This window comes from Bubalus kerabau, chromosome 5, assembly GCF_029407905.1.
Source record: "Bubalus kerabau isolate K-KA32 ecotype Philippines breed swamp buffalo chromosome 5, PCC_UOA_SB_1v2, whole genome shotgun sequence".
NCBI lineage: Eukaryota > Metazoa > Chordata > Mammalia > Artiodactyla > Bovidae > Bubalus > Bubalus kerabau.
This window is the reverse complement of record NC_073628.1, coordinates 87,351,572-87,376,675: the sequence shown is the minus strand read 5'-3', so window position 1 is coordinate 87,376,675 and position 25,104 is coordinate 87,351,572. Positions and strand designations below refer to the sequence as shown.

Genomic DNA, 25,104 nt, shown 5'->3' with positions numbered 1-25,104 from the left:
ATTGGCAGTAGCCCCAGTGATGAGGAGTAGAGTGATACCAAAACTTGCTGGCATTGTATTTTGTAGTATTCTGGGGGCAATTAAATGTGTATGAGCCAACCATGTGGAAGACATTAAAGGTAATGTGTGTGTGTGTGTGTGTGTGTGTGTGATATGTGTGTGTGATTAGTGGTTGCAAGGATCCTAGGATAACATTCCAAATTCTAGAACAACATTTTCCTTTTTAATGTTCCTTTTATAAGACAAATCCAGCATATTCACAATAGTGATGGAATGGAGCAAAGCCAGATATCTTGTATTTATTCTTTTGACAAATATTTGAGTTCTCATTTTGTGTCAGTTGCTGTTCCAGGCACTGGGAATATAGTAATGAACAGGAAAGGTAAGTTCCAGGGCCCTACTTTTTAGTGGAGGAAATGGCAAAGAACTAAGCCAATAAACAAGAAGATCATTTCCAAGAATATTAAGTAAAATAAGGGACTATCATAAGGAAACTTATAGGATGAAGAATATGCTTATAATCTTGATTATACTGCTGCTGCTGCTGAGTTGCTTCAGTCGTGTCCGACTGCACAACCCCATAGACGGCAGCCCACCAGGCTCCCCCGTCCCTGGGATCCTCCAGGCAAGAACACTGGAGTGGGTTGCCATATCCTTCTCCAGTGCATGAAAGTGAAAAGTGAATGTGAAGTTTCTCAGTTATGTCCAACTCAGCGACCCCATGGACTGCAGCCCACCAGGCTCCCCCGTCCATGGGATTTTCCAAGCAAGAGTACTGGAGTGGGTCGCCATTGCCTTCTCTGAATCTTAATTATAGTAATGCTTTATTGGTATACATAGGTGCCAAAATAAAATGTATAAAATTGTCCACTGTAAGTATGTGCAGCATATGTATCCATTATGCCTCAGTAAAGCCATTTTAAAAAATAAAAATACAACAGGCAGTGTGGGAAGCTAATTCAGATTGTTTGTTGGGGAAACCCTCCTGAGGAGGTTACATTTGCACTGAATATCATGAAGGAGCTGACCTCACCAAGAACTGAGGGCCCAGCAGATTTATCTTGCTTGAAGAAGCCAAGAAGACCAGTGTGGCTGGGGCAGAATGAGCCAGGGGGAGATTAGGAACAGTTACTACTACTAAGTCGCTTCAGTCCTGTCCGACTCTGTGCGACCCCATAGACGGAAGCCCACCAAGCTCCCCCGTCCCTGGGATTCTCCAGGCAAGAATACTGGAGTGGGTTGCCATTTCCTTCTCCATGCATGAAAGTGAAAAGTGAAAGTGAAGTCGCTCAGTCGTGTCCGACTCTTAGCGACCCCATGGAGTGCAGCCTACCAGGCTCCTCCGTCCATGGGATTTTCCAGGCAAGAGTACTGGAGTGGGGTGCCATTGCCTTCTCCGTAGGAACAGTTAGGAAATGGCAACCCACTCCAGTGTTCTTGCCTGGAGAATCCCAGGGACAGCGGGGCCGGGTGGGCTGCTGTCTATGGGGTCGCACAGAGTCGGACACGACTGAAGCGACTTAGCAGCAGCAGCAGCAGCAGCAGCAGCAGCAGCAGGGCCTTATGGACCACATTAAGGATAACTATGAAGCCCATATTACCAGAGCAAGCAGTCAAAGCTCCTCTTTCATCTCTTAAGAATCGGGGCATGGACCAGAGGCAACACAGGAGCCTCTCAGCATCCTTGTCTTTAATTTAATGATAGGGTTCCTTGATTTATTCTTATTCCAAGAAACCGCTAGGGAACAGTGGAAAGTATAAGTAGAATGAGGATGATCATATGACTGGGCCAGTTCAGTTTTTGTATTCTTGATATTCTCTTCACTGCAGCTTTTCCTGCCTTCCATGAGAAAGAAGTCAGCTCCGGCTAATGGCAGCAGCCCTGATGGTGACCTCCCCAGGCTGGTTGATGACATGTTCATCTTTCAGAACATGGAATTCACTAAGGTTGTGGGCAACAGGTTCTTGGTCTGTGTAGACTGTGAAATTGGACCAATTGGCTGCCATTGCCTTGATGACAAGAACAGTTTCTGTGTGTCCCTGGAATGGGTTTCCCATGACTAACCAAGGAGAAGAGAATCAGCTCCACGCTCATCTGTAAAAGCTGCTCCCTGCAAGAACTGGCATTTAACTGGTATAACTCTTCAGCCACTGCCTTTTCTGTGTTACTATAAATTATGAGTATCAAGATGTCCGGTTGAACACACAGAGGACTAATTCTGCTTCTTTAAAACCTCAAGTGCATGCCTCTTGCTTAGTTTGCTTTGCATCACATTTCCCAATTTCCCTCCTACCTCCTCAGTTTTGGGACCTATTCTTCTGCCTAGGATTCTGCCTGGGCTCTCTTTTACCCATGAGCTCCCTTGTTTCTTGCTCTAGAACAGCAGCAGTCAACCTTTTAGCCACAGTGACATATGAAAAATGATGTTCATGTGCTAATAGTTGAAACTCCACCATTTTCTCTCTCATTCAAGAAAGCATCTGAGTGTCTGAGAATGACTCTTTGATGTGGCTGACTTTATCTACAGTAATTTATTCTTTTTAAAAGTAAAGCATTAACAAACTTCAGTATGTAATTGCTAATCAGAAACATATTACCTTGGACACACCCCTAATATCATGTTCAAGAGCCTCTACTCCAGGTTGACAGTAACTTTTTAATGTGAAGATGAGCATGTGAAGATGTGAAGATTTTCTTCCCATCAAATCTTTTTTAAAAAACTTTATTAAAAAAAAAAGTTTTGGCTGTGCTGGGTCTTTGTTGCTGCAAGCAGGCTTTCTCCTGTGGCGAGTGGGGGCTACTCTTTGTTGAAGTGTTTGGGCTGCTCACTGGGGTGGCCTCCCTTATTGTGGAGTGGGCTCTATGGGGAATGGGCTTCAATAATTGCAACTCCAGGGCTCTAGAGCATAGGCTCAGTAGTTGTGGTGCATGGGCTTAGCTGCCACATGGCATGTAGGATCTTTCTGGCCCAGGGTCAAACCAGTGTCCTCTGTATTGGCAGGTGGATTCTTTACCACCGAGCCACCAGTGAAGCCCTCAAATCTTGATATGATTTCTCTTTAGGTTAGCTCCTTACTGCCATATCCTATAAGTTGAGAATCAAAATTTCAACCCTATCTGGCAGCAACCCCAAGGAAAATTCAGCCCTGGTCGCTTTCCCAGGATTTCTTGTAATCAGAGTAGAGGGTGTGGGATATAGAAGGGATAGATGTTTGCCATATTATATACATAAGTTTGTCTTATCCAGACAAGTAACTCTTCATTTGCTCTTAGGAAAGACTCCTTTAATGGATAGTGTCATCATTTACTGAGCCTACCAACAATGGTCCTCTCTGAGTTTTGGTTCAATTGGAATCTCTGTATCAATTCAGAGTACAAACTTTCTGTCCAATGCCTCTCTTTATAGCTGTGGGGTTGCTCTAACAGTTTGATGTTAGCATCAGTTTGATGTTCAATATTATTTTCAGTTGTTCTGTCTTTTCTTTTCTGAAACGACTCACCATCTTAGAGGGAATCTATATAATCAGGTTTCAGGCATCCTTCCATCATCCCTACCTCTAAGATTCAAGAAACCTAGAGAAAGGAGGACTAAATAGAGACCTTACAATCTGTGGTCCATTCCTTGCATCTGTTTTCTGGTTGCTGTCTCCTTCCTCTCCACAGAACTTACACTAAAGAATCCCCAATTAAAATATGGGCCTTTTGCAACAAAACCATTCCCCTGGAAAGGTGACTTCCTTCCCCAATCAGGCACAAATATCTCTAGTAGAAAATGAGAGAGCTTTTGTCCTTAATTATGGTATTTGCAGGATAACAAACAAACAAACAAACTGAGATTTATCCAGGTCAGAAGCAGCAAGACCAAGCAGATGCCTCTAGGGGCATATGATTTCTCGTATCACAAGCCAAAACCTAAGCAAAGCATTTTTTAAAATTAGGATTTGACTTTTCCTTCCTTTTTTAAAAACACGGAGGTAAATACACATTCATTTAAATGAGTATAAATATAAAATGGGTAAAGATATGTTTTTAATCACTCACATTTCCACCATCCAGAGACTGCCAATGGCAACATGATATATATCCCTTAAAACAAATATAAGATCACACTCTTTTATAACTTGTGTTTTCCATTTAACAAAATACTGACTTCCCATGTCCGTAGATGGATGGACTTCCCTGGTGGTTCAGTTGGTAAAGAATCGCCTGCAGTGCAGGAGACCCAGGTTTGATCCCTGGGTCAGGAAGATCCCCTGGAGAAGGGAATGGCAACCCACTCCAGTATTCTTGGCTGAAGAATTCTATGGATAGAGGAGCCTGGTAGGCAACAGTCCAGAGGTGGTGAAGAGTTGGACACGACTGATCGACTAACACTTTTCATGTCTGTAGATATCCATTTATTTTCAATATTTCATTGTATTTCTGTACTATAATTTATTTAAACAATCCACTATTAGATTATCTCCAGTTTCTAATAAACAATGTGATATTACATGCAATGTTAGAGCTAAATCTGTTTAAAGTGAAGTCACTCAGTTGTGTCCGACTCTTTGTGACCCCATGGGCTGCCTACCAGGTTCCTCCATCCATGGGATTTTCCAAGCAAGGATATGGAGTGGGTTGCCATTTCACTCTTAATTATTTCCTAAGCTACATCATTAAAAGTGAGTTGCAGGGTATGCGCATTTTCAAGGCTTTGCTGTATTGACACATATTCCTCGAAAACCACTGTGCTAATTTATTCTCCTCCAGCAGTATAAGACAGCATTTCTCTGAACCTTTCCTAACACTGTGCATTTATTATGACTAAAAGAATATTTTGCCACTTTGATTAAAAAAATAGCATCTCACTGTTTAATTGGATTTATTTCTAATGAAAAGTTGTATACTTGTTGGTCATTATTTTTTTGAAAATTATTAAACATTATTATCCAGTAGCCAAAAATACCAAGTTGTTATTCTGCTTTTTCAGTTTTATATGAGAGAAATAAAGGCATTTAAGCAGTGGAAATTAGATTCTTGCGAGTCCCTGGGAAGAGTATATAATCTGGAAAAGCAGAAGAGAGCTGAAAGCTGAAACTTAGGGTTTATCTTGAGATCTGTCAACTAATTAATTAGTCACTTAGTTCTGCTATAAAGTGAGACTGTCATCTCTTCATTCCCCTCACATACAATAGCCTCTCAATAAAGATATGTGAATCAGTTAACTGCTATTTGCTGTAGGTAGATAGAGGTAACCCATGCTTGCTGCTGTAAGTATAAAAGCCTGCAGTTCCTATTGAGAACAGCGACTGATTTTTCCAGGGCCTGATTGTTTCTACAAAATTCTTTTTTTTTTTTAACAGAGAATTAAAGATGTACAATGGTGTACTGACGTTTTACATATTGTTACCATGCTGTGTATGAATGAAGCTACTCAGATAAATGTGCTGCTGCTGCTGCTAAGTTGCTTCAGTCGTGTCCGACTCTGTGCGACCCCATAGACAGCAGCCCACCAGGCTTCCCCGTCCCTGGGATTCTCCAGGCAAGAACACTGGAGTGGGTTGCCATTTCCTTCTCCATGCATGAAAGTGAAAAGTGAAAGTGAAGTCGCTCAGTTGTGTCCTACTCTTAGCGACCCCATGGACTGCAGCCCACCAGGCTCCTCTGTCCATGGGATTTTCCAGGAAAGAGTACTGGAGTGGGGTGCCATTGCCTTCTCCACAGGTAAATCTAACATATAACTAATGAGGGTCGCAAAGTGTTGGACATGACTGAGTGACTGAACTGAACTGATCCTAGAGGGGGGGCTTGCTCAAACCCTTGGCATAAGCAATCAAAAACCCTCTCTAGATGAAAATATCATCCTAAACTTGAAATTGTTTCTACAAACAATTTTGTTACTGTAATATCTTGACTACAATAAAATATAATCAAGCACACGAAACAACGAAAAACTAGAAAAAAGACAATGGGAACAGTCCCTTAGAGGATGGTGACATCTGAAGACATTCAGACATAGACTATAAAGTAACTCTTTTTTCTGTTCAAGGAGATATACACGGTTTGGAAATTTCAGCAGATACCTGAACATGTGAAAAAACAAGTGAATTCTAGAATTTTTTTAAAAAATCCAATAACCAAAGTTAAGAATTCAATGGAAAGAATAACTAACAGATATTTAATACTGCAACCCCAAACCAACATTACTGATAAAAATTAAAAGAAAATAAATTTATTAAGTTTATTGGGCCATAAAACTGCAGTCCACAGGCAAAATCCATTCAAAACAACTTCTAATTTATTGAGATTCAGGAGTCTGCAAGCCAAGAATGGTTCTTACCTTTTAAAATGGCTATATAATTGTCTACGTAATAGCCTCAGTTTTTCCTTTAAGAGACAAAGCTTGAAATATGTATTATCTGGTCTTCTAGGAAAAAAGTTTTGCCTACTACTGGTTAATATTGTAAAGATGTCAACTTTTCTCCAAATCGAGATATAAATTTAATAAAATCTCAATAAAACCCCAACTTTTTAATTTTTTTGAAAATTAAACAAACTGATTCTAAAAGTTATATGAACATGCAAAGGACTAAGAATAGCCAAAGAAATCATGGAGACAAACAAGAGGGGAGAATTCTTCTATTAGATAGATTTCGCAGCTTGTCACCTGGAGAGATGAAAGACTAACAGAACAAAATAACTCAGAAATAGACCCACGTATATGGATGCTTGATTCATGACAAAAGTGGGAGTAACGATTTTGGCATAAGGAGGGCTTATGCAATGCTGATAATGCTGATAATGTTCCACTTTTTAAAAATTTGCATAGCGATTATGTAACAAATTATTAAGTATCGTACACATCTTTTGTGCACTTTCCTGAATATATGTTTTTATAATAAAATGGATTTTAGAAAAATGTAACCACTGAATGATCCTATTAAAAAAAAGCTTATCTTCCTAAACATTAGATTCTTAGATCCTTCAAAACTAGATTACATTTCTTGTCTATTATCTACTAAACCTATATACATTTAAAAACTAAACCCTTGATTCTGCTTGCTCACCTCCAAGGAAGGTAAGTTCTGTAAGTGTAGGGACCAAGAATATTCCATTTACTATTACATGGTTTATGCCTGGCTCAATGTCTGCCGCATTTTAATAGTTTGATAAATACTTGTTAAGGGAATTCAAACTTCATTGGATGTTATGCTATTTTAAGGAGACTAATTAAAAGTATTCATGAAAATTTTTAAAATGGTTAGAGTGAATTATATTTCTGATGCAGGAATAGGGGGTTAGAAGTTAGGTATTGCACTTTTTTCTAATGCTGTTTGACAAAGACATGAAAACAGACGTGGAACAAGATCATGCAGAGTGTACATCAATGTGGCCATGATTTTGGCTAAGTCCTCTGAGGGTAAGAAAGTAAAGGTGTTAATGTCAGTGGTGCCAATCTTTCAGTTGTGATCAAGGATTCCCGAATGTGTCTAAATGTCAGAATTTAGGGTTAAGGGACAGAACTGTCCACTAAATTCACTTCATGTCTGTTGAAATGTATTTTGCTTCATATGAAAACAATGTTATCCATGAGTAGTTTGTAGCCTATGATATAAACTATATGAACCCCAAACACAAGATTATGACAAACAATTGTAATTTGATATGCTAGGAATATGTCCTCTGCCACAATTAGTGCAGGGTCCCTAGTGACCCCAGACAATCTATTTCAGATTAGGGGCCAGGATGGAACTGTGACCTGGGGAACCAGTGAGGATGTGAAATGTGGGCTGGAGACTTATGGATGTAAGGAGGTGAGGGGGGAGCGATCAGTTCCCACAGGGTTATACATTATCTTTTCCTCCCACTTTGTCCTGAACAAGCTCTGGTATGAGATGTGAAATAGGGGTTGGTTGGCTATGGGAGTTCCGTTTTAGGGAGAAGTTGCCCCAGTCAAAGGGGAGGTCAAGTTCAAGATAAAACAATAGGGCTTTCAACAGAAAGTGAGCTCACCCAACTTCGGCAACTATAATAAGGCAACCACCAATTGTAAGTAATCAATCATTTGAAAGCAAGTACTGCCTGTACAGCCTTGGCACTGGTTCAAGAACGAATAGCTGAGGCATGGTCCTGGTGTCTCTCTATTTACCTTGATTCTTTACTGCTGCAAGAACAGGATATTCTTGTTCCCACAAAGCCACTCCATCTTATTTTGTGTGTTTCCCCCCACCTCACTCCTCACTCCATGTCATTTAATTGCTGTGTGGTAGGGAAAATAATATATATATATCTAAAGGATGCAGACTTACCAGATTCCTTAGATTGCTTCAAAATTAGAGTTAACCATGGACCTTTCCTTCTGAACTTTGATGTGTCTACAACAGTGCTGGAGTTGAGATATGAAAATAAATGGGGATGTGTATGAAAATAAATAAAGGAAACGTCATCTTAAATGGAGTCAGGAAGTCTTGAAAAGGGAGCTCTCACCCACTTGCCACTTGTTGCAGTCTGCATAATCAGCAGCAAGAAGGAAGATAAGAATATTACTTTTCTTCTGGTATAAGGGAAGATATTTTTCACAGAGCAATTTTATCTCTTGCTTTTAAGAAAAAGGAAGGAAGACCCCTCCCTGACCTACTGGCAATGTACTTACCACTTACACCCAAAGAGAAACTGCATAACATCCGACCCTGGCTCTTCTCCAGTAAACGTTTGTTCAAAACAACTCAAGCATTTCCTCCTAAAACCTAATAAAAGCAAGTCCCTTCTCCTTTGTTCTCCAAATTTGCCTATGATTCACCAAAGTTTGCCTGTCCTGAATTGCAATTCTCTGCTATTCCCAAATAAACCCATTTTGCTGATGAAATAATTGGCTGCTTTTATTTCTGTGTTTGACGATACCTACTGCTGATCAAATGCTCTTTCAACTGCAACACATATTAACTATGACATCTAGTTCTGATATAAATTTGCTTGGCAAGAAACTGGGAATAAAATTACATAAAATGTAGTATCTCTCAAATCATTTGTATATAGACAATCCCATTCTCTAATAGTCCCTGGAACAAATTGTACAACTTTTATTCAGTGATTCATTAAGTCAGTAAACACTGAGAACCTACTAGAAAACAGGATTATGCTGGGCACGATAAAATAAAGACGACTAAAGATACAGCTGTCGTCCTCAAGGACGTAAATTATTTGGGGTACAAGTAAACAGTCAGATTATAACACTGTGTGATAGCTTTGCTGTTTATTTTGGCTTTACTACAAGATTGCAAATCCCTTTGCAAATCAGAATGCTATCCTATTTCTTTGTACTCAAGTGCACGAGGTAGTGTTGGGCATAAAGCAGATGTTCCAATAAGCACACGTTACTATTCTATTCTGTTCAATTTTATTTTTATTATTTTTAGCTCTTTATTTTTTTAATTTAAATTTAATTAGAGGCTAATTACTTTACAATATTGTATTGGTTTTGCCATACATCAACATGAATCCGCCACGGGTGTACACGTGTTCAAAATCACTTATCGAGTGCCTGCTTCCTGGAACAGAGAGGGTACTGCTAGATAATGTAATAGCTATTGCAGTGATTATATGCTGTCACAATGAAGATTTGGGCTAAACGATACACTAGCTTAAAAGTTTCACCTTCATCCAATCAATTCACATTTTCCTAAGTGGTTATGCTACTTCATTCCATAAAAACACAGTTTTGCTTTTCCTAAAATCTGATTTACATTTTCTCCTCCACCAGCTCGGCCTCGGCGCGCGCTTGCACGCATGCGCTCACGCCAGCGCCTGGCGAAGAGCCCCCGCCCCGCTCCAGCCACCCGCACCCGTGGCACGCCTGTTGGGTAGTGGCGAGCCGGCGCCATGTCCGCCTCGGGAGTGGTGGTGGTGTTGTCCTGGCTGAGCTGTTGCGGCTCGGCCCTGTGGAGGTAGAGAGACGCCAGTCGCAGGAGGGGGCATCCCTGGGGCTGGGCAGGTGGGGCCATATCCCTGCGCCTTAGCGTCCCGGGGCCTGGGGCTCCGGTGGACGGCAGCCTCGTTCCCCAGTTCTCCTGGCGCCAACACTGGCTCCCCGCCGCCCGTTCAGTGTTTTCAGTGAATGAGGGCGGGAAATGAGGGCATACAATTGGAGACGGGAATGGCAACCTAATGGCAACCACTTCAGCCTTCTTGCCTGGGAAATCCATGGACAAGAGGAGCCTGATGGGTTACAGTCCATGGGGTCGCAAATAGTCGGACATGACTTAGTGACTAAACAACAAACAACAACAAATTAGGGTTTAGCTGTCTCCCCAAGTTCCCCAAGTTTCGCGTTACTTTCACGTGTCGGTTTCCTGGATAGTGGGTCCCACACTGAACCCTTTTGCCAGAGGGAAGCCCAGAGAGGACCAAAAAGTCTCCACCAGGAATGAGGGTGGGGGCGCTTCACTAGTAACTAGGTAGTTGATGGTTTATGTTAGGTAGTTGTGGTTGAATGATTTGTGAGAGGGTGCTTTTAAAATGTGCAATATGTAAGAATATGTAATTATGAATATGTAAGAATATGTAATTCCCGCAGAAAGTGGGTTGATGATGAGGAAGGAAAACTTGAAAGTTCTGAGGGATCCTCCATGTAAGTTTTTTGGTCAGCATTAGGTGGCTGCTGGATTGGAAAGTGTATCAAAATATTTTGCATTTTCATCACAGGTTAAAATACAGATAGTTAACTGGAAAAATGATATTTTGTGAATATTCTGTTTATTACCTTCTAGCCCAGATGGCGCTAGTGGTAAAGAACCTGCCTGCTAACGCAGGAGACGTAAAAGACGCAGGTTCTATCCCTGGGTTGGGAATATCCCTGGAGGACCTGGCAACCCACTCCAGTATTCTTGCCTGGAGAATCCCGTGCAGAGAGGAGCCTGGCGGGCTACAGTCCACAGGGTCGCACAGAGTCAGACATGACTGAAGCGACTTAGTGCACAGTGCAACGTTAAAATGTAAGGATACCAACAATAAAACTATTATAGAGGTTTCAGAGCCAAGGGATCCATGGCATCTCAGTGAACAGATGGATAAGTCAAATAGAGTAAAAGTAGTGGTTGGAAAGTCATTGAAGTACTGCTGCTGCTGCTGCTAAGTCGCTTCAGTCATGTCCGACTCTGTGTGACCCCATAGACGACAGCCCACCAGGCTCCCCCGTCCCTGGGATTCTCCAGGCAAGAACACTGGAGTGGGTTGCCATTTCCTTCTTCAATGCGTGAAGGTGAAAAGTGAAAGTGAAGTCGCTCAGTCCTGTCTGACTCTAGCGACCCCATGGACTGCAGCCTACCAGGCTCCTCTGTCCATGGGATTTTCCAGGCAAAAGTACTGGAGTGGGGTGCCATTGCCTTCTCCATTGAAGTACTGAGAAAAAATTAAAACATAGCATTGTGACAGAACTCTAAAAATTAATATTCTTCTTTATAAAATGAAATAATAAAACCTATCTCATGGTGTTGTGAGGCATGAAAACCATGATATATTTCAAACTTTTAACACATGTATCAATAAATTATGGTAGTTGATATTATTTAGGTTCACTTATGAGCTAAGGGAGTTTATAATGTTCGCTATGTTGTACACCAAAGATTTCTTTGGAAGGAATGATGCTGAAGCTGAAACTCCAGTACTTTGGCCACCTCATGCGAAGAGTTGACTCATTGGAAAATACTCTGATGCTGGGAGGGATTGGGGGCAGGAGGAGAAGGGGATGACATAGGATGAGATGGCTGGATGGCATCACTGACTCGATGGACGTGAGTCTGGGTGAACTCCGGGAGATGGTGATGGACAGGGAGGCCTGGCGTGCTGCGATTCATGGGGTCGCAAAGAGTCGGACATGACTGAGCGACTGAACTGAACTGAACACCAGAGATCACCAAGCTTTAGTGTAAAGGATTAGATACTAAATATTTTAGGCTTTTCAAGCAATGCTGTCTGTTTTAGCTGCTCTGCCGTAGTAGGGGACAACAGTAATAAACAGTAGTAAACCAACAGTGGTAAACAAATAGCATGGCTGTGTACAAATAAAAGTCTATTTACAAAACACAAATGGAATTTGGCACAAAGAACATAGTTTTCCAATTCCTGGTGTACATTCATAATTGAAGGAAATGCTCAATTAGAAGTTAGAGAAGACAAAGGTTGTTGTTTTGTTTTTTTTTTTGTGGCGGTCAGACTCCCTGAATTTTAGTTCTTAATAAGGTGTGCTTTTAAAGGAGGCGCTTTCTTGAACCTAATAGATTTTTATTTTATTGTTAGCCTTTTGGAAGGGGAAGTTGAGAAATCCAGGGTAGATGTTTTTATTTAAGAATCTTTTCCTGCCCCTAGGTCTAAGAGGTATTTTTCTAAACTTTCTACCACTGTTACCAAACTTGGGTCTGCTTGCTGGTGCTCAGTAAAGTCAATTTGCTGACACTGGGTTTTTATGAAGGAAAGTTAGGGTTTATTCCAAGTGCAAGGAGTATGGGTGGCTAATGCTCAAAAGACCTGAGCTCCCCAATGGATTTCAGGGAAGAGTTTTATAAGACAGTTTGAGGGGAAGGGTCTCAGGATATACGATTAGCTTGGACACAGTTCCCTCATTGGTTGATGGTGAAGTAACAGGGAGGTATTTTGGGAATCTCAATAATCAACCTTCTGGCTCCAACCAGTGGTCAGCATGCAGCTCACTTCTGCTTCTGGTTGGGGTTTTAGTATCTACAAAACAACTGGGGAATGTGCATTAGACTCTTATCTATGGTTTCAGGGAGGAACTGAAGATTCTGTGACTGTTATATGGCTGATCTGTTATTTAAATTGTTATCTGCTCTCAGGGCCCAACTGCTGTTTTTTGTTACTACATGTTCACATTCTTTCATTCTTTTTATTTTTTTTAATTTATTTATTTTAAATGAAACAAAGATGAATATTTTTAATGATGAAAGGTACAATTCACAAAGAAGATAGACATCATAAACCATTAGACACCTTAACAAAGAAACAAAGATACATAAAGCAAAAACCAGAAGAAATATAAGGGAAAAGAAAAAATATATAATCACAGTAAGACATATTAACATTTCTCTGAGAATATTTTATCAAGTGCTGAAAAAATAAGAATAGGAGCATCTTGAATGATGGCATTAATAATTGAAATATAATAAATTTATATTTATATTAATCATATCATACACAAATATATTTAAAATTTTATATCTCATATGTTGTTATTAGATGTCCATAGGACATTTAGAAAAACTGGCAAAAAGATAAACATTACTGAATTTCACACACTGCTGCTGCTGCTGCTGCTAAGTCGCTTCAGTCGTGACTGATTCTGTGCGACCCCATAGACGGCAGCCCACCAGGCTCCCCCGTCCCTGGGATTCTCCAGGCAAGAACACTGGAGTGGGTTGCCATTTCCTTCTCCAATGCATAAAAGTGAAAGTGAAGTCACTCAGTCGTGTCCGACTCTTCGTGACCCCATGGACTGCAGCCTACCAGGCTCCTCCATCCATGGGATTCTCCAGGCAAGAGTACTGGAGTGGGGTGCCAGTGCCGTCTCCGTTTCACACACTACAATCCTTTTATGTGTGTGTGTGATTCAGTTATACATATGCACATGTTATTTTTGAAATTATTTTCCATTATAGGTTATTATAAGATATTGATTATAGTTCCCTATAATCTATGTGCTATACAGTAAACCTTTGTTGCAGATCTGTTTTTTTAAATTAGAAATCTAGCATTCTGTTCATACTAAGTTAAACAAGTGGAATCAATATGTCAAAAATTTTTGTTAGGCAAAAATTCATGAGTTTTCTAAAATGTTATCTATATTATTTATATATATGTATACAAAAGCTTTTATACTACACTTGATAAAGGCTTGAGAAAGAACATCCATTAAAAAAAGAATAGATGGTGAAATTGGAAAACATAAACTAAATGAAATGGGAACACTGAATATGGAATAATACAAGTGAAACAAACTAGATAAAAGATCTTCGTATAGTCCTGTTGTTTTTAAACATGGCTGCTCATTAGAAACATATCTGGAACACTGGCAAAAAAAAAAAAAAGCAATACCTGGGCATTTATAGTTTTCAAAAAATTCCAAGATAATTCTGATATGCGTACGGACTTTAAAAAGTGATTACAGGTTTTTCTATTAAATGATAGTTTTGGTGATATACAATTCTATAATTTTTCTGTTGACCAATCATGATACAATGTTATTAAGTGAGTAATAGTTACATAATCACAATAGTAAAATATGTTTATCAGTTTTCACAGTCAATAGCCAGACAAAAAATAAAAGATAATTACAATTGCAAGCCGTAACGGGAACATGATTAACCTAACAATGTAAAATAATTACACACAATTTGGGGGGGGTCAAGCAGAATGATGTGGTAAGTGGAAGTGCATACATGCACATGTTTTCACCTGCCCACCCAGACTATGTCTTTTGGTTGGTGCATTTAATCCATTTACATTTAAGGTAATTATCGATATGTGTGATCCTGTTACTGTTTTCTTTATTGTTTTGGGTTTTATTTTCTGTAGGTCTTTTCCTTCTCTTGTGTTTCCTGCCTAGAGAAGTTCCTTTAGCATTTGTTGTAAAGCTGGTTTGTTGGTGCTGAATTCTTTTAACTTTTGTTTGTCTGGAAACCTTTTGATTTCTCCATCAAATCTGGAGAGTCTTGCTGGGTAGAGTATTCTTGTTTGTAGTTTCTTACTTTTCATCGCTTTAAATATATCATGCCATTCCCTTCTGGCTTGTAGTTTCTGTTGAGAAATCAGCTGATAGGCTGATGAGAGTTCCCTTGTATGTTATTTGTTAGTTTTTCCTTGTTGCTTTTAATGTTTTATCTCTGTCTTTAATCTTTGTCAGTTTGATTACAGTGTTACTCTCTGTGCTTCCTGGATTTGGTTGATTATTTCCTTTCCCATGTTAGGGAAGTTTTTAGCTATAACCTCTTCAAATATTTTCTCAGGTCCTTTCTCTCTCTTCTCCTTCTGGGACCCCTATAATGTGAATGCTCCTGCGTTTAATGTTGTTTCAGAGGTCTCTCAGGCTGTCTTCATTTCTTTTCATTCTTTTTTCTATATTCTGTTCTGTGGCAGTGATTTCCACCATTCTGTCCTCCAGGTCATTTATCCGTGCTTCTGCCTCAGTTATTCTGCTATGGATTCCTTCTTGAGTATTATTCATCTCTCTTTGTTTGTTCTTTAGTTCTTGTAGGTCTTTGATAACATTTCTTGCATCTTCTCAATCTTCGCCTCCATTCTTCTTCCACGATCCTGAATCATATTCACTATCATTATTCTGAACTCTTTTTCTAGAAGGTTACCTATCTCCATCTTAGTTATTTTTTCTGAGGTTTTATCTTGTCCCTTCATCTGGGATGTAACTTTCTGGTATTTCATGCTGATTAACTTTCTGTAATGTGGTTTTGTTTTAGTTCCTGTGGGATTGTGGTTCTTCTTGCCTCTTCTGTCTGCCCTCTGATGGATGAGGCTAAGAGGCTTGTGTAAGCTTCCTGATGGGAAGGATTGATGGTGGGGAAAACTGAGTCTTGCTCTGTTGGGCAGGGCCTTGCTCAGTAAAGCTTTAATCCAGTTATCTGCCGATGGGTAGGGTTACACTCCCTCCCTGGTAGTTTTTTGGCCTGAGATGACCCAGGTCTGGGTCATAGAGCCTCTATGGTTGGGTTAATGTCAACGTCCAAGAGAGTTTACATCAAAGGGGACCTTCCCAGACAACTGCTGCCAGTCCCATCCCTGTGGTGAGTCTTTGCTGACCCATGACTCCACAGGAGACCCTTCAACAGTAGCAGGTAGTTTTGGATTAGTTTCCTGTGGGGTCAACTGCTCCTTTCCTTTGAATCTTGGTGCATGCAAGGTTTTTTTTAATGCCCTCCAAGCCTGGAGACTCTTGTTTCCCCCAGTCCTGTGGAAGTCTTGTAATCAAATCCTGCTGGCCTTCAAGGTCAGATTCCCTGCAGATTCCCAGTCCCTCTGTCAGGTTCCCAGGCTGGGAAGCCTAACACGGGGTTCTAAACCTTCATAGCAATGGGACAACTTCTTTGGTATTATTGTTCTCTAGTTTGTGGGTCACCACCCAGCGGGTATGAGATTTGATTTTATCGTGATTGTGGCCCTCCTACCATCTTGCTGTGACTTCTTTGTCTTTGGACGTGGGATATCTTTTTTTGGTAGGTTCCAGCATCCTCCTGTTGATGGTTGTTCAACAACTAGTTGTGATTTTGGTTCTCTCGCAGAAGGAAATGAGCGCATGTCCTTCTACTCCACCATCTTGAACTAGAAGTTCTCTTTCATTAATTCTTAAGCCAGCCTTTTGAGACAGAGGGGAGACATTGGAGACTAAACCTTTTCAATAAATGAGGCAAAGCAGAGGACATAGGGGACAGAGATCTGTTCCAGGAGGGCCCTGCTTGGTTGTTGTTTAGTTGCTTAGTCATGTCCAACTCTTTGTGACCCCATGGACTGCAGCATGCCAGGCTTCCCTGTCCTTCATAGTCTCCCAGAGTTTGCTCAAACTCATTCAATACCTAGTGATGCCATCCAGCAGTCCATCCTCTGTCATCCCCTTCTCCTCTTGCCTTCAATCTTTTCCAGCCTCAGGGTCTTTTCCAGTGAGTTGGCTCTTTACAAATGAGGTTACTTTTGAACAAAATATATTATTAGAAGCAATTTTACTTGTTTTTTCTTGCTTTTTTAGTGTGGCCAATAGAAAAATTTCAATTATATAGGTGACTCACATTGTATTTTTATTGTCTATATTTCATATAGACAGAAATTAAAGTACCCTGAGTAATAGAAATGATAATCACTAGAACTCACAAAAATTTGCTCTTTACTTCAGTGTTTCCAATAAGAAATACTGGGTTTTGTTTTGTTTTGTTTTTTTTTCAATCTGTGTTCATTTTATTTGAACTCAGTTTATAGGTGAAGGAATTAGAGCCAATATTCTTCAACAGTTTTTATTCTAAAACAAAAACAAGATGCAAAAGTATTTGCTCCTCCCTATTGTGCCTTCTTTTCTATGGGAATGGTCTTGATCCCTGTCTCCTGTACAATGTCACGAACCTCATTCCATAGTTCATCAGGCACTCTATCTATCAGATCTAGGCCCTTAAATCTATTTCTCACTTCCACTGTATAATCATAAGGGATTTGATTTAGGTCATACCTGAACGGTCTAGTGGTTTTCCCTACTTTATTCAATTTAAGTCTGAATTTGGCAATAAGGAGTTCATGGTCTGAGCCACAGTCAGCTCCTGGTCTAGGGACTGGGGGCAGGAGGAGAAGGGGACGACAGAGGATGAGATGGCTAGATGGCATCGCTGACTCGATGGACGTGAGTCTCAGTGAATTCCGGGAGTTGGTGATGGACAGGAAGGCCTGGCGTGCTGCAATTCATGGGGTTGCAAAGAGTCGGACACGACTGAGCAACTGATCTGATCTGATTGTGTCTTCAGATATTAAGTAACCCTGAACACACCTTGAGTTGGGGGTTGATGTCACTGATGTCCCCAGTTTTAGCTCTGACTACACTTTCTAAGAAGGAACATGAGCAGAAATGTAAAGCTCATGGCAGCCCACAAGTGTTAGGCTTGCTCTGACCATATATTGTTTAGTCATTCAATTGTGTCTGACTCTTTACAACCCCATGGATTGTAGCCGACCAGGCTGTTCTGTCCATGGGATTTCCTAGGCAAGAATACTGGAGTGGGTTGCCATTTCCTTCTCCAGGGGATCTTCCCGGTCCAGGGATCAAATGCTTGTCTCCTGCATTGGCAGACAAATTCTTTACTGATGAGCCACCAGGGGAGCTCTTGACCATGTATTAAAATCCCTTTTATTTAGAGGAGATGTAGTCTTAATATTCACATTTGACATTTTCCTCTGCAGGTATTACAGTAACAGCCCAAACTACGACATTTTTAGTACCAGAAGTATTGTAAGTGTTTAATTTTTTTAAACTATAATTAAGTATTAATATTTTTGACTTCACAGCAGAGAGCAAAGTTAATCATACTCAGGTGCACAGTGCAGTGTCATTCTTTTATTTCCTCATCCTGTTTATCTTCCTAATATATTTCCCTCCTCCAATAAATATCTTGAAATATGTATGTAGCAAAAAATAGGTAGTGTTGTTTCAAGTGTTTTTGTAATTTAACATTCCCAAAATGGTGTTATGATACAGATAGAATGACCATATAATATATTGTCTCAACTACTGAGAATGAAAGATAGTGCTATTAATAGTTATGCTGGGACAACAGGTATAAATTGGGAGTGTGTAGACAAACCAGGATGCATGATCATCCAGCTATAGATTTCATTCTCTACATTACTTTTTAAATTCAATACTATGTCTAGTTCATTTCTTAAGGTTGCCTGATTACTAGTGTGTATATATTATTTACCTAGGCCCCCAACCAATGATGGATGAATGGCTTCTTACTACCACAAACAGCATTGTGATGAATGCCCTTCTACATGTCATTTTATGAATCTGTGCAATAATTTTTTAGCTATGATTGCTAGGACATAGGGAAACAGACACCCAGTTTAACTAAATTCTGAAGATTTTTTCCAAACTGGAAATCACAATTTATATTCTTACCCAGTGAACATCTCCACCAATATTTGGTACTATAGATTTTCCCTTTTTTTCACCAAACTACTACCACATACTAGTAGTTTATGCTGTTGTTATTTTCAATTCTCTGATGAGTAGTGATTTTTGAACCTTTTTTCCCATATTTATGCAGGGCTCTCCTTCTCTGAACAGCCTGCTCACTTTGCTCATTTTCCATTTAATTTTCTGCTCCTTTTTTGTTGATATACAGAGTGTTATCTACATTCTACTCTATATATTAGTCAAATGTTGATTTTAAATGTTTTGGTTATCATTTCATAGCCTCTTATCTACTCATCTAACCATTGACTTTGTCCATGGATATATAATTTTGTTTAAAAAGGATGACTTTTGTCAAGTCATCTGCTCCTTTGTTTAACCTTAAAATTTATACTTTTGGGGGGACTTCCCTTTCAGTCCAGTGATTGGGATTTTGCCTTCTAATGCAGAGAGGGTGGGGGGTGGGGCGGGCTGTGGTTTCATTCCCTGGTTGGGGAGCTGCGATCCCATATGCCTTGTGATCAGAACACCAGAACAAAAACAGTACTGTAACAAGTTCAATGAAGGCTTTAAAGATGATCCACATCAAAGAAAAAATCTTAAAAAAAAAGTTTATACTTTTTTAGAATTTTAAGAAAAAATTTTGTCTACCTAAAGTTGCAAAGATTTTTATCCTATATTTTCTATTATATGCTTTATATTATTACCTTTCAGATAAAGATCATAAATAATATCTGGAGTCCAACTTGTATATAATATAAGATAGGTCTTTATATTACTTTCTCCATAGAATGAACCAGCATGTATTAAAACAACTTATTGTTTCTGTATTATTTTTTGGTATCATCTTTGCTCTATATATTTTATTGCTGTTAAGTTGCTCAGTCACGTCCGATTCTTTGCAACCCCATGGACTGCAGCATACCAGGCTTCCCTGTCCTTCACTGTCTCTCCCGGAGCTTGCTCAAACTCATGTCCATCAAGTCGGTGATGCCATCCAACCATCTTGTCCTCTGTCATCCCCTTTCCCTCTTGCTCTCAATCTTCCCTGCATCAGGGTCTTTTCTAATGAGTTAGTTCTTTGCATCAGGTGGCCAAAGTATTGGAGCTTCAGCTTCAGCATCAGTCTTTCCAATGAACATTCAGGGTTGATTTCCTTAAGGATTGACTGGTTTGATCTCCTTGCAGTCCAATGGACTCTCAAGAATCTTCTCTAGCACCGCAGTTCGAAAGCATCAATTTTTCAGCGCTCAGCCTTCTTTAGGGTCCAACTCTCATGTCCTTACGTGACTACTGGAAAAACCATAGCTTGGACTATATGGACCTAGCTTGGACTATATGGACCTAGCTTGGACTATATGGACCTTTGTTGGCAAAGTGATGTCTCCACTTTTTAATACACTGTCTAGTTTTGTCACAGCTTTTCTTCCAAGGAGCAGGTGTCTTCATGGCTGCAGTCACTGTCCACAGTGATTTTGGCACCCAAGAGAATAAAGTCTGTCACTGTTTCCAATTTTCCCCCACCTATTTGGCGTGAAGTGATGGGACTGGATGCCATGATCTTTGTTTTTTGAATGTTGAGTTTTAAGCCAGCTTTTCACTCTCTTCTTTCACTTTCATCAAGAGGCTCTTTAGTTTCTTTTTGCTTTCTGCCATAAGAGTGGTGTCATTTGCATATCTGAGGTTATTGATGTTTCTCCCTGCAATTTTGTTTCCAGCTTGTGCTTCATCCAACCTGGCATTTCTCATGATGTACTCTGCATATAAATTAAATAAGCAGGGTGACAATATACAGCCTTGATGTACTCCATTCCCAAGTTTGAACCAGTCTGTTGTTCCATGTCTGGTTCTAACTGTTGCTTCTTGACGTGCATACAGGTTTCTCAGGAGGTAGATAAGGTGGTCTGGTATACCTCTCTCTCTTTAAGAATATTCCACAGTTTATTGTGATCCACACAAAGGCTTTAGCCTAGTCAGTGAAGCAGAAATAGATGGTTTTTTTTTTTAATTCCCTTGCTTTTTCTATGATCCAGCAGATATTGGCAATTTGATCTCTGGTTCTTCTCCCTTTTCTAAATCCAACTTCTACATCTGAAAGTTCTCAGTTCACGTACTGTTGAAGCCTAGCTTGAAGGATTTTGAGCATTATTTTGCTAGCATGTGAAATTGTGTCATAGTTTGAACATTCTTTGGCATTGCCTTTCTTTGGGATTGGAATGAAAACTGACCTTTTCCAGTCCTGTGGCCACTGCTGACTTTTCCAAATTTGCTGGCATATTTGAAAGGTTGTTGTTGAATCATGCGAATACACTGGGATTCTTGGCCCCCGGAGGAGAAGAATTCAATCCGGGGCTAGAGACGAGGCTTGATCGCTCAGAGCTTTTGTGTAATAAAGTTTTATTAAAGTGTAAAGGAGATAGAGAAAGCTTCTGACATAGGCATCAGAAGAGGGCAGAAAGAGTACCCGCTTGCTAGTGTTAACAATGAGGTTATATAATCCAAAGAATGTCTGGAGGTTGCAAAGACCTCATCAGACCCACTCCCATAATTTACATCTTAAGGTAACACTGTCCTCAGGCAAGATACATCCTTGTAAAGACCAGGTCTACTCCCATAATTAACATTTTAAGATAACAAAAGGTTGAATCCAAAGACTGTCCTTAGGCAGGATACATTATTGTTATATAATCCTAAGGAATGTAGAGAAAGACAAAAAAGTTTGTCCTTTCTTCCTTCTTGAGAATTCCAGACTCCTCTCTCCTTGGGGACCCCTAGACTCCCTATCAACCTGCCTAGGAAATGACTCTCATATTGAGTGCAACACTTTCACAGCATCATTTTTTAGGATTTGAATTCACTCAGCTTGAATTCCATCACCTCCATTAGCTTTGTTCCTAGTAGTACTTCCTAAAGCCCATTTGACTTCACACTTCAGGATCTCTGGCTCTAGGTGAGTGATCATACCATCATGGTTATCCAGGTCATTAAGACCTTTTTGGTACAGTTCTTCTGTGTATTCTTGCCACCTCTTCTTAATCCCTTATGCTTCTGTTAGGTCCATACTGTTTCTGTCCTTTATTGTGCCCGTCTTTGCATGAAATGTTCCTTGGTTGAAGCAATCTCTAGTCTTTGCCATTCTATTGTTTTCCTCAATTTCTTTGCATTGTTCACGTAAGAAGGCTTTCTTATCTCTCCTTGCTGTTCTTTGGAACACTGCATTCAGATGGTTATGTCTTTCCTTTCCTCCTTTGCCTTTTGTTTCTCTTCTTTTCTCAGCTATTTGTTCTATATATGGATACGTTAATTTCTGAACTTTCTTATTTCCTATTGATATATTTCATGTATCTTGTCTGCCACATATTTCATGTAGTTGGAGTTTCAATTCTCTACAGTTTTCCCTTGAATTAACACAAGACAGTATGTGTATCCTTCTACTCTAGATAAGCAATTCAGTAGTGTCCATTTTTAGCCTGCTGTGATTAGGGCTGCTATGAACATTCTTACACCGATATTCTGGTTAACATATGCATGTATTTCTGCTGGGTATATACCTAAGAGTGAAATAAATCATAGGGCAAGTGCATATGTTCAGGTTTCGTAGATGGTGCCAAAAGATTTTACAAAGTAATTTCTCAGTTTACATTTATATTCTATTTACATATATTGTTGTATTCACATTATTCAAAATCAGGGAAAAGGAATCTATGAAAACTATATCTTCTTTTCTAAAAATACTTATTTTATATTGAAGTAGAATTGATTAACACTGTTGCATTAATTTCAGGTGTACAGCAAAGTGATTCAGTTACACATATACATGTATCTATTCTTTTTTAAATTCTTTTCCCATTTAAATTATTAAAACTTTATTTCCTTATAAAACATGCAGTTATCCTCAAATTTATCTATTTCTTTATATCTTTACATGCCATTTGAATTTCTATTTGTAATTATTTTATTTCTCTAATATTATTTGTTTACTTTATCTTTTTTTCTTGAACAGCTTTGTTATATGATTGGCCATTTTATTAGTCTTTTTTAAAAAATTATCCCTTTTCCTCTCTACTGTTCCTTTATCACTTTATGTAGGTGACAGAAATGTTTTGTTTTTAATTAATGACTGGTCACCAAAACAATGCAGTTATGTCATTTCAGAAATGCAGATTAGGCGCCAGAGTTTGATTATCAGAGAAGAAGGCTGATAAAAGTCAAGATAGTAAATGATAAAACCAGTAGTATTATGCTTGCTTAAAAGCCATATTTACAGAAAGAAAGAAAATAAGGCGTATATAAAATACCTTGGGGATTAAATATTCCATGAATCTTCTTGATCGAAAACATTTTAAAAAATCCATTTCCATCTATTTGCTCTTCCTGGAGGTTCAACTTGCAGCACTCCCTCAAGACGATATATATTTGCACACTTTAAAATCTACTGCCTGATGATCTGGATGCTAATCAACATGAATCTAAGTGCTGATAGATTCTCCCCCTTGGGGTCACTGATAACTCTTGGCACATCCTTAACTACTAGGAACTGTTAAAGTAAAATAGGTTGCTTTGACATTCACAAAGAGAGATAACCAAGGGTTTAGAGGACAGACCCAGGGAGAGGACTGGTGTTGGCTTCATGGAGACAGCCTGAAGGGGCTCGAGTGTGGTATAGCTGCAACTGGGCTGTTTACAGAAGAATCCAGGGCCGCCATAGACGCAAAACTCCATTGTTAGATCGTGCACGAAGGGAGGAGCAGATCGCCATAGCAGTCTCTTTCTCTGAGCACCCAGCCTTCACCTCCACGCAACAGCCCCTCCTAACCCCCTCCCCCCACCTCCATAGGTTCTGGGAGTGGAGTGCATGCTCCATCCACCACCCTAAAAGCTCCTGCCTTGCAGAATCCCACTCCCCTGGCCTCTGCCAGGGTGGGCTTGCAAGCGCCAGCCACCTATCTATTTGCCATGAAGTGATGGGACCGGATGCCATGATCTTAGTTTTCTGAATGTTGAGTTTTAACTTTTTCACTCTCCTAATTCCTGGAGAATTAATATTATTAATTCCTATAATATATATTATTAATTTCTGAAATATATTAATTCCTGGAATATAATTAATTCCTGGAAGAATTAATGTTATTCAAATGTCCGAACTGCCCAAAACAATCTACATTTAAATGATATTCCTATCAAAATTCCACTGGTATTTTTCACATAAATAAACAATTGTAAAATTTGTATGAAACCAGAAAAGATTCCAAACAGCCAAAGAAACCTTAAGAAAGAATAAAGCTAGAGGGTATCACATTTCCTGATTAATATTACAAAGCCATAGTAATAAAAACTGTGTGGTATTGGCATAAAAACAGATATAGATCAATCGAACAGAACAGACTCCAGAAATAAACCCATGAATGTATAGCCAAATAATTTACAGCAAAATATCCAAGATTATAAAAAAGTGAAAGAACAATCTCTTTTAAAAATGGTGCTGGGAAAACTGGACAGCCACATGCAAAGAATGAAACTAGACTATTATGTTATACCATACACAAAAGTTAGCTTAAAATGGATTAAAGACTTGAAGGCAAGACCTGAAATAATAAAACTTCCATAGGAGTAAATAGACAAGTAAGCTCCTTGATATCTGTCTTGGTGATGATTTTTTTGATTTGACACCAAAAGAAAAGGCAACAAAAATAAATGAGACAACATCAAACCAAAAAGCTTCTACACAAAAACGAAACCATCAACAAAACGAGAAGGCAGCCTACTGAATGGCAAATCATATATATAATAAGGGGTTAATATAGAAAATAAGCTCATACAACTCAATAGCAAAAAACAAACAATTTCATTTAAAAATGGGCAGAGTATCTGAATTAACAGTTTTCCAAAGACATACAGATGACCAATAGATACATGAAAAGGTGCTCAACATCTCTCATACTTAGGGAAATGCAAGTCAAAACCACAATGAGATATCATCTTGCACCTGTTAGAATGGCTATTATCAGAAAGCCAAGAAATAACAAGTGTTGCAAGGATGTGGAGAAAAAGAAAGTCGTGTGCACTGTTACTGGGAATGAAAATTAGTGCAGCTACTATGAAAAGCATTACAGAGGTTTCTCAAAAAATTAAAATTGAACTACTGTATGATCCGGTGATTTTATTCCTAGGTATTTATCCAAATAAATGAAAACACTAACTTGGAAGAGATATGTCCCCATGTCCATTGTAGTATTATTTACAATAACCAAAATATGGAAACAACCTAAGTTCCTCATCACTGGATGAACTGATAAAGAAAATGTGGTGTATATACACAGTGAAATACTATTAAGTCATAATGTAATGAAATGTTGAAATTTATGACCTTGAGGGAATTATGGTAAGTGAAATAAGTCAAAGACAAATATTATATGATTTCACTTATATGTGG

At 39.3% G+C, this 25,104-nt stretch overlaps 1 protein-coding gene across 1 annotated transcript in view; it reads left to right on the top strand.

Annotated features, from left to right (window-relative positions):
* The first annotated feature begins 9,824 nt into the window (after positions 1–9,824).
* CATSPERE (catsper channel auxiliary subunit epsilon) overlaps positions 9,825–25,104 on the top strand; it is a 156,346-nt gene continuing 141,066 nt past the window's right edge. The window contains exons 1-2 of the mRNA XM_055582101.1: positions 9,825–9,927; positions 17,939–17,987. Of these exons, the coding sequence (XP_055438076.1) occupies positions 9,863–9,927; positions 17,939–17,987 (114 nt within the window). The 5' untranslated portion in view covers positions 9,825–9,862. The remainder of the gene's footprint in view (positions 9,928–17,938; positions 17,988–25,104) is intronic.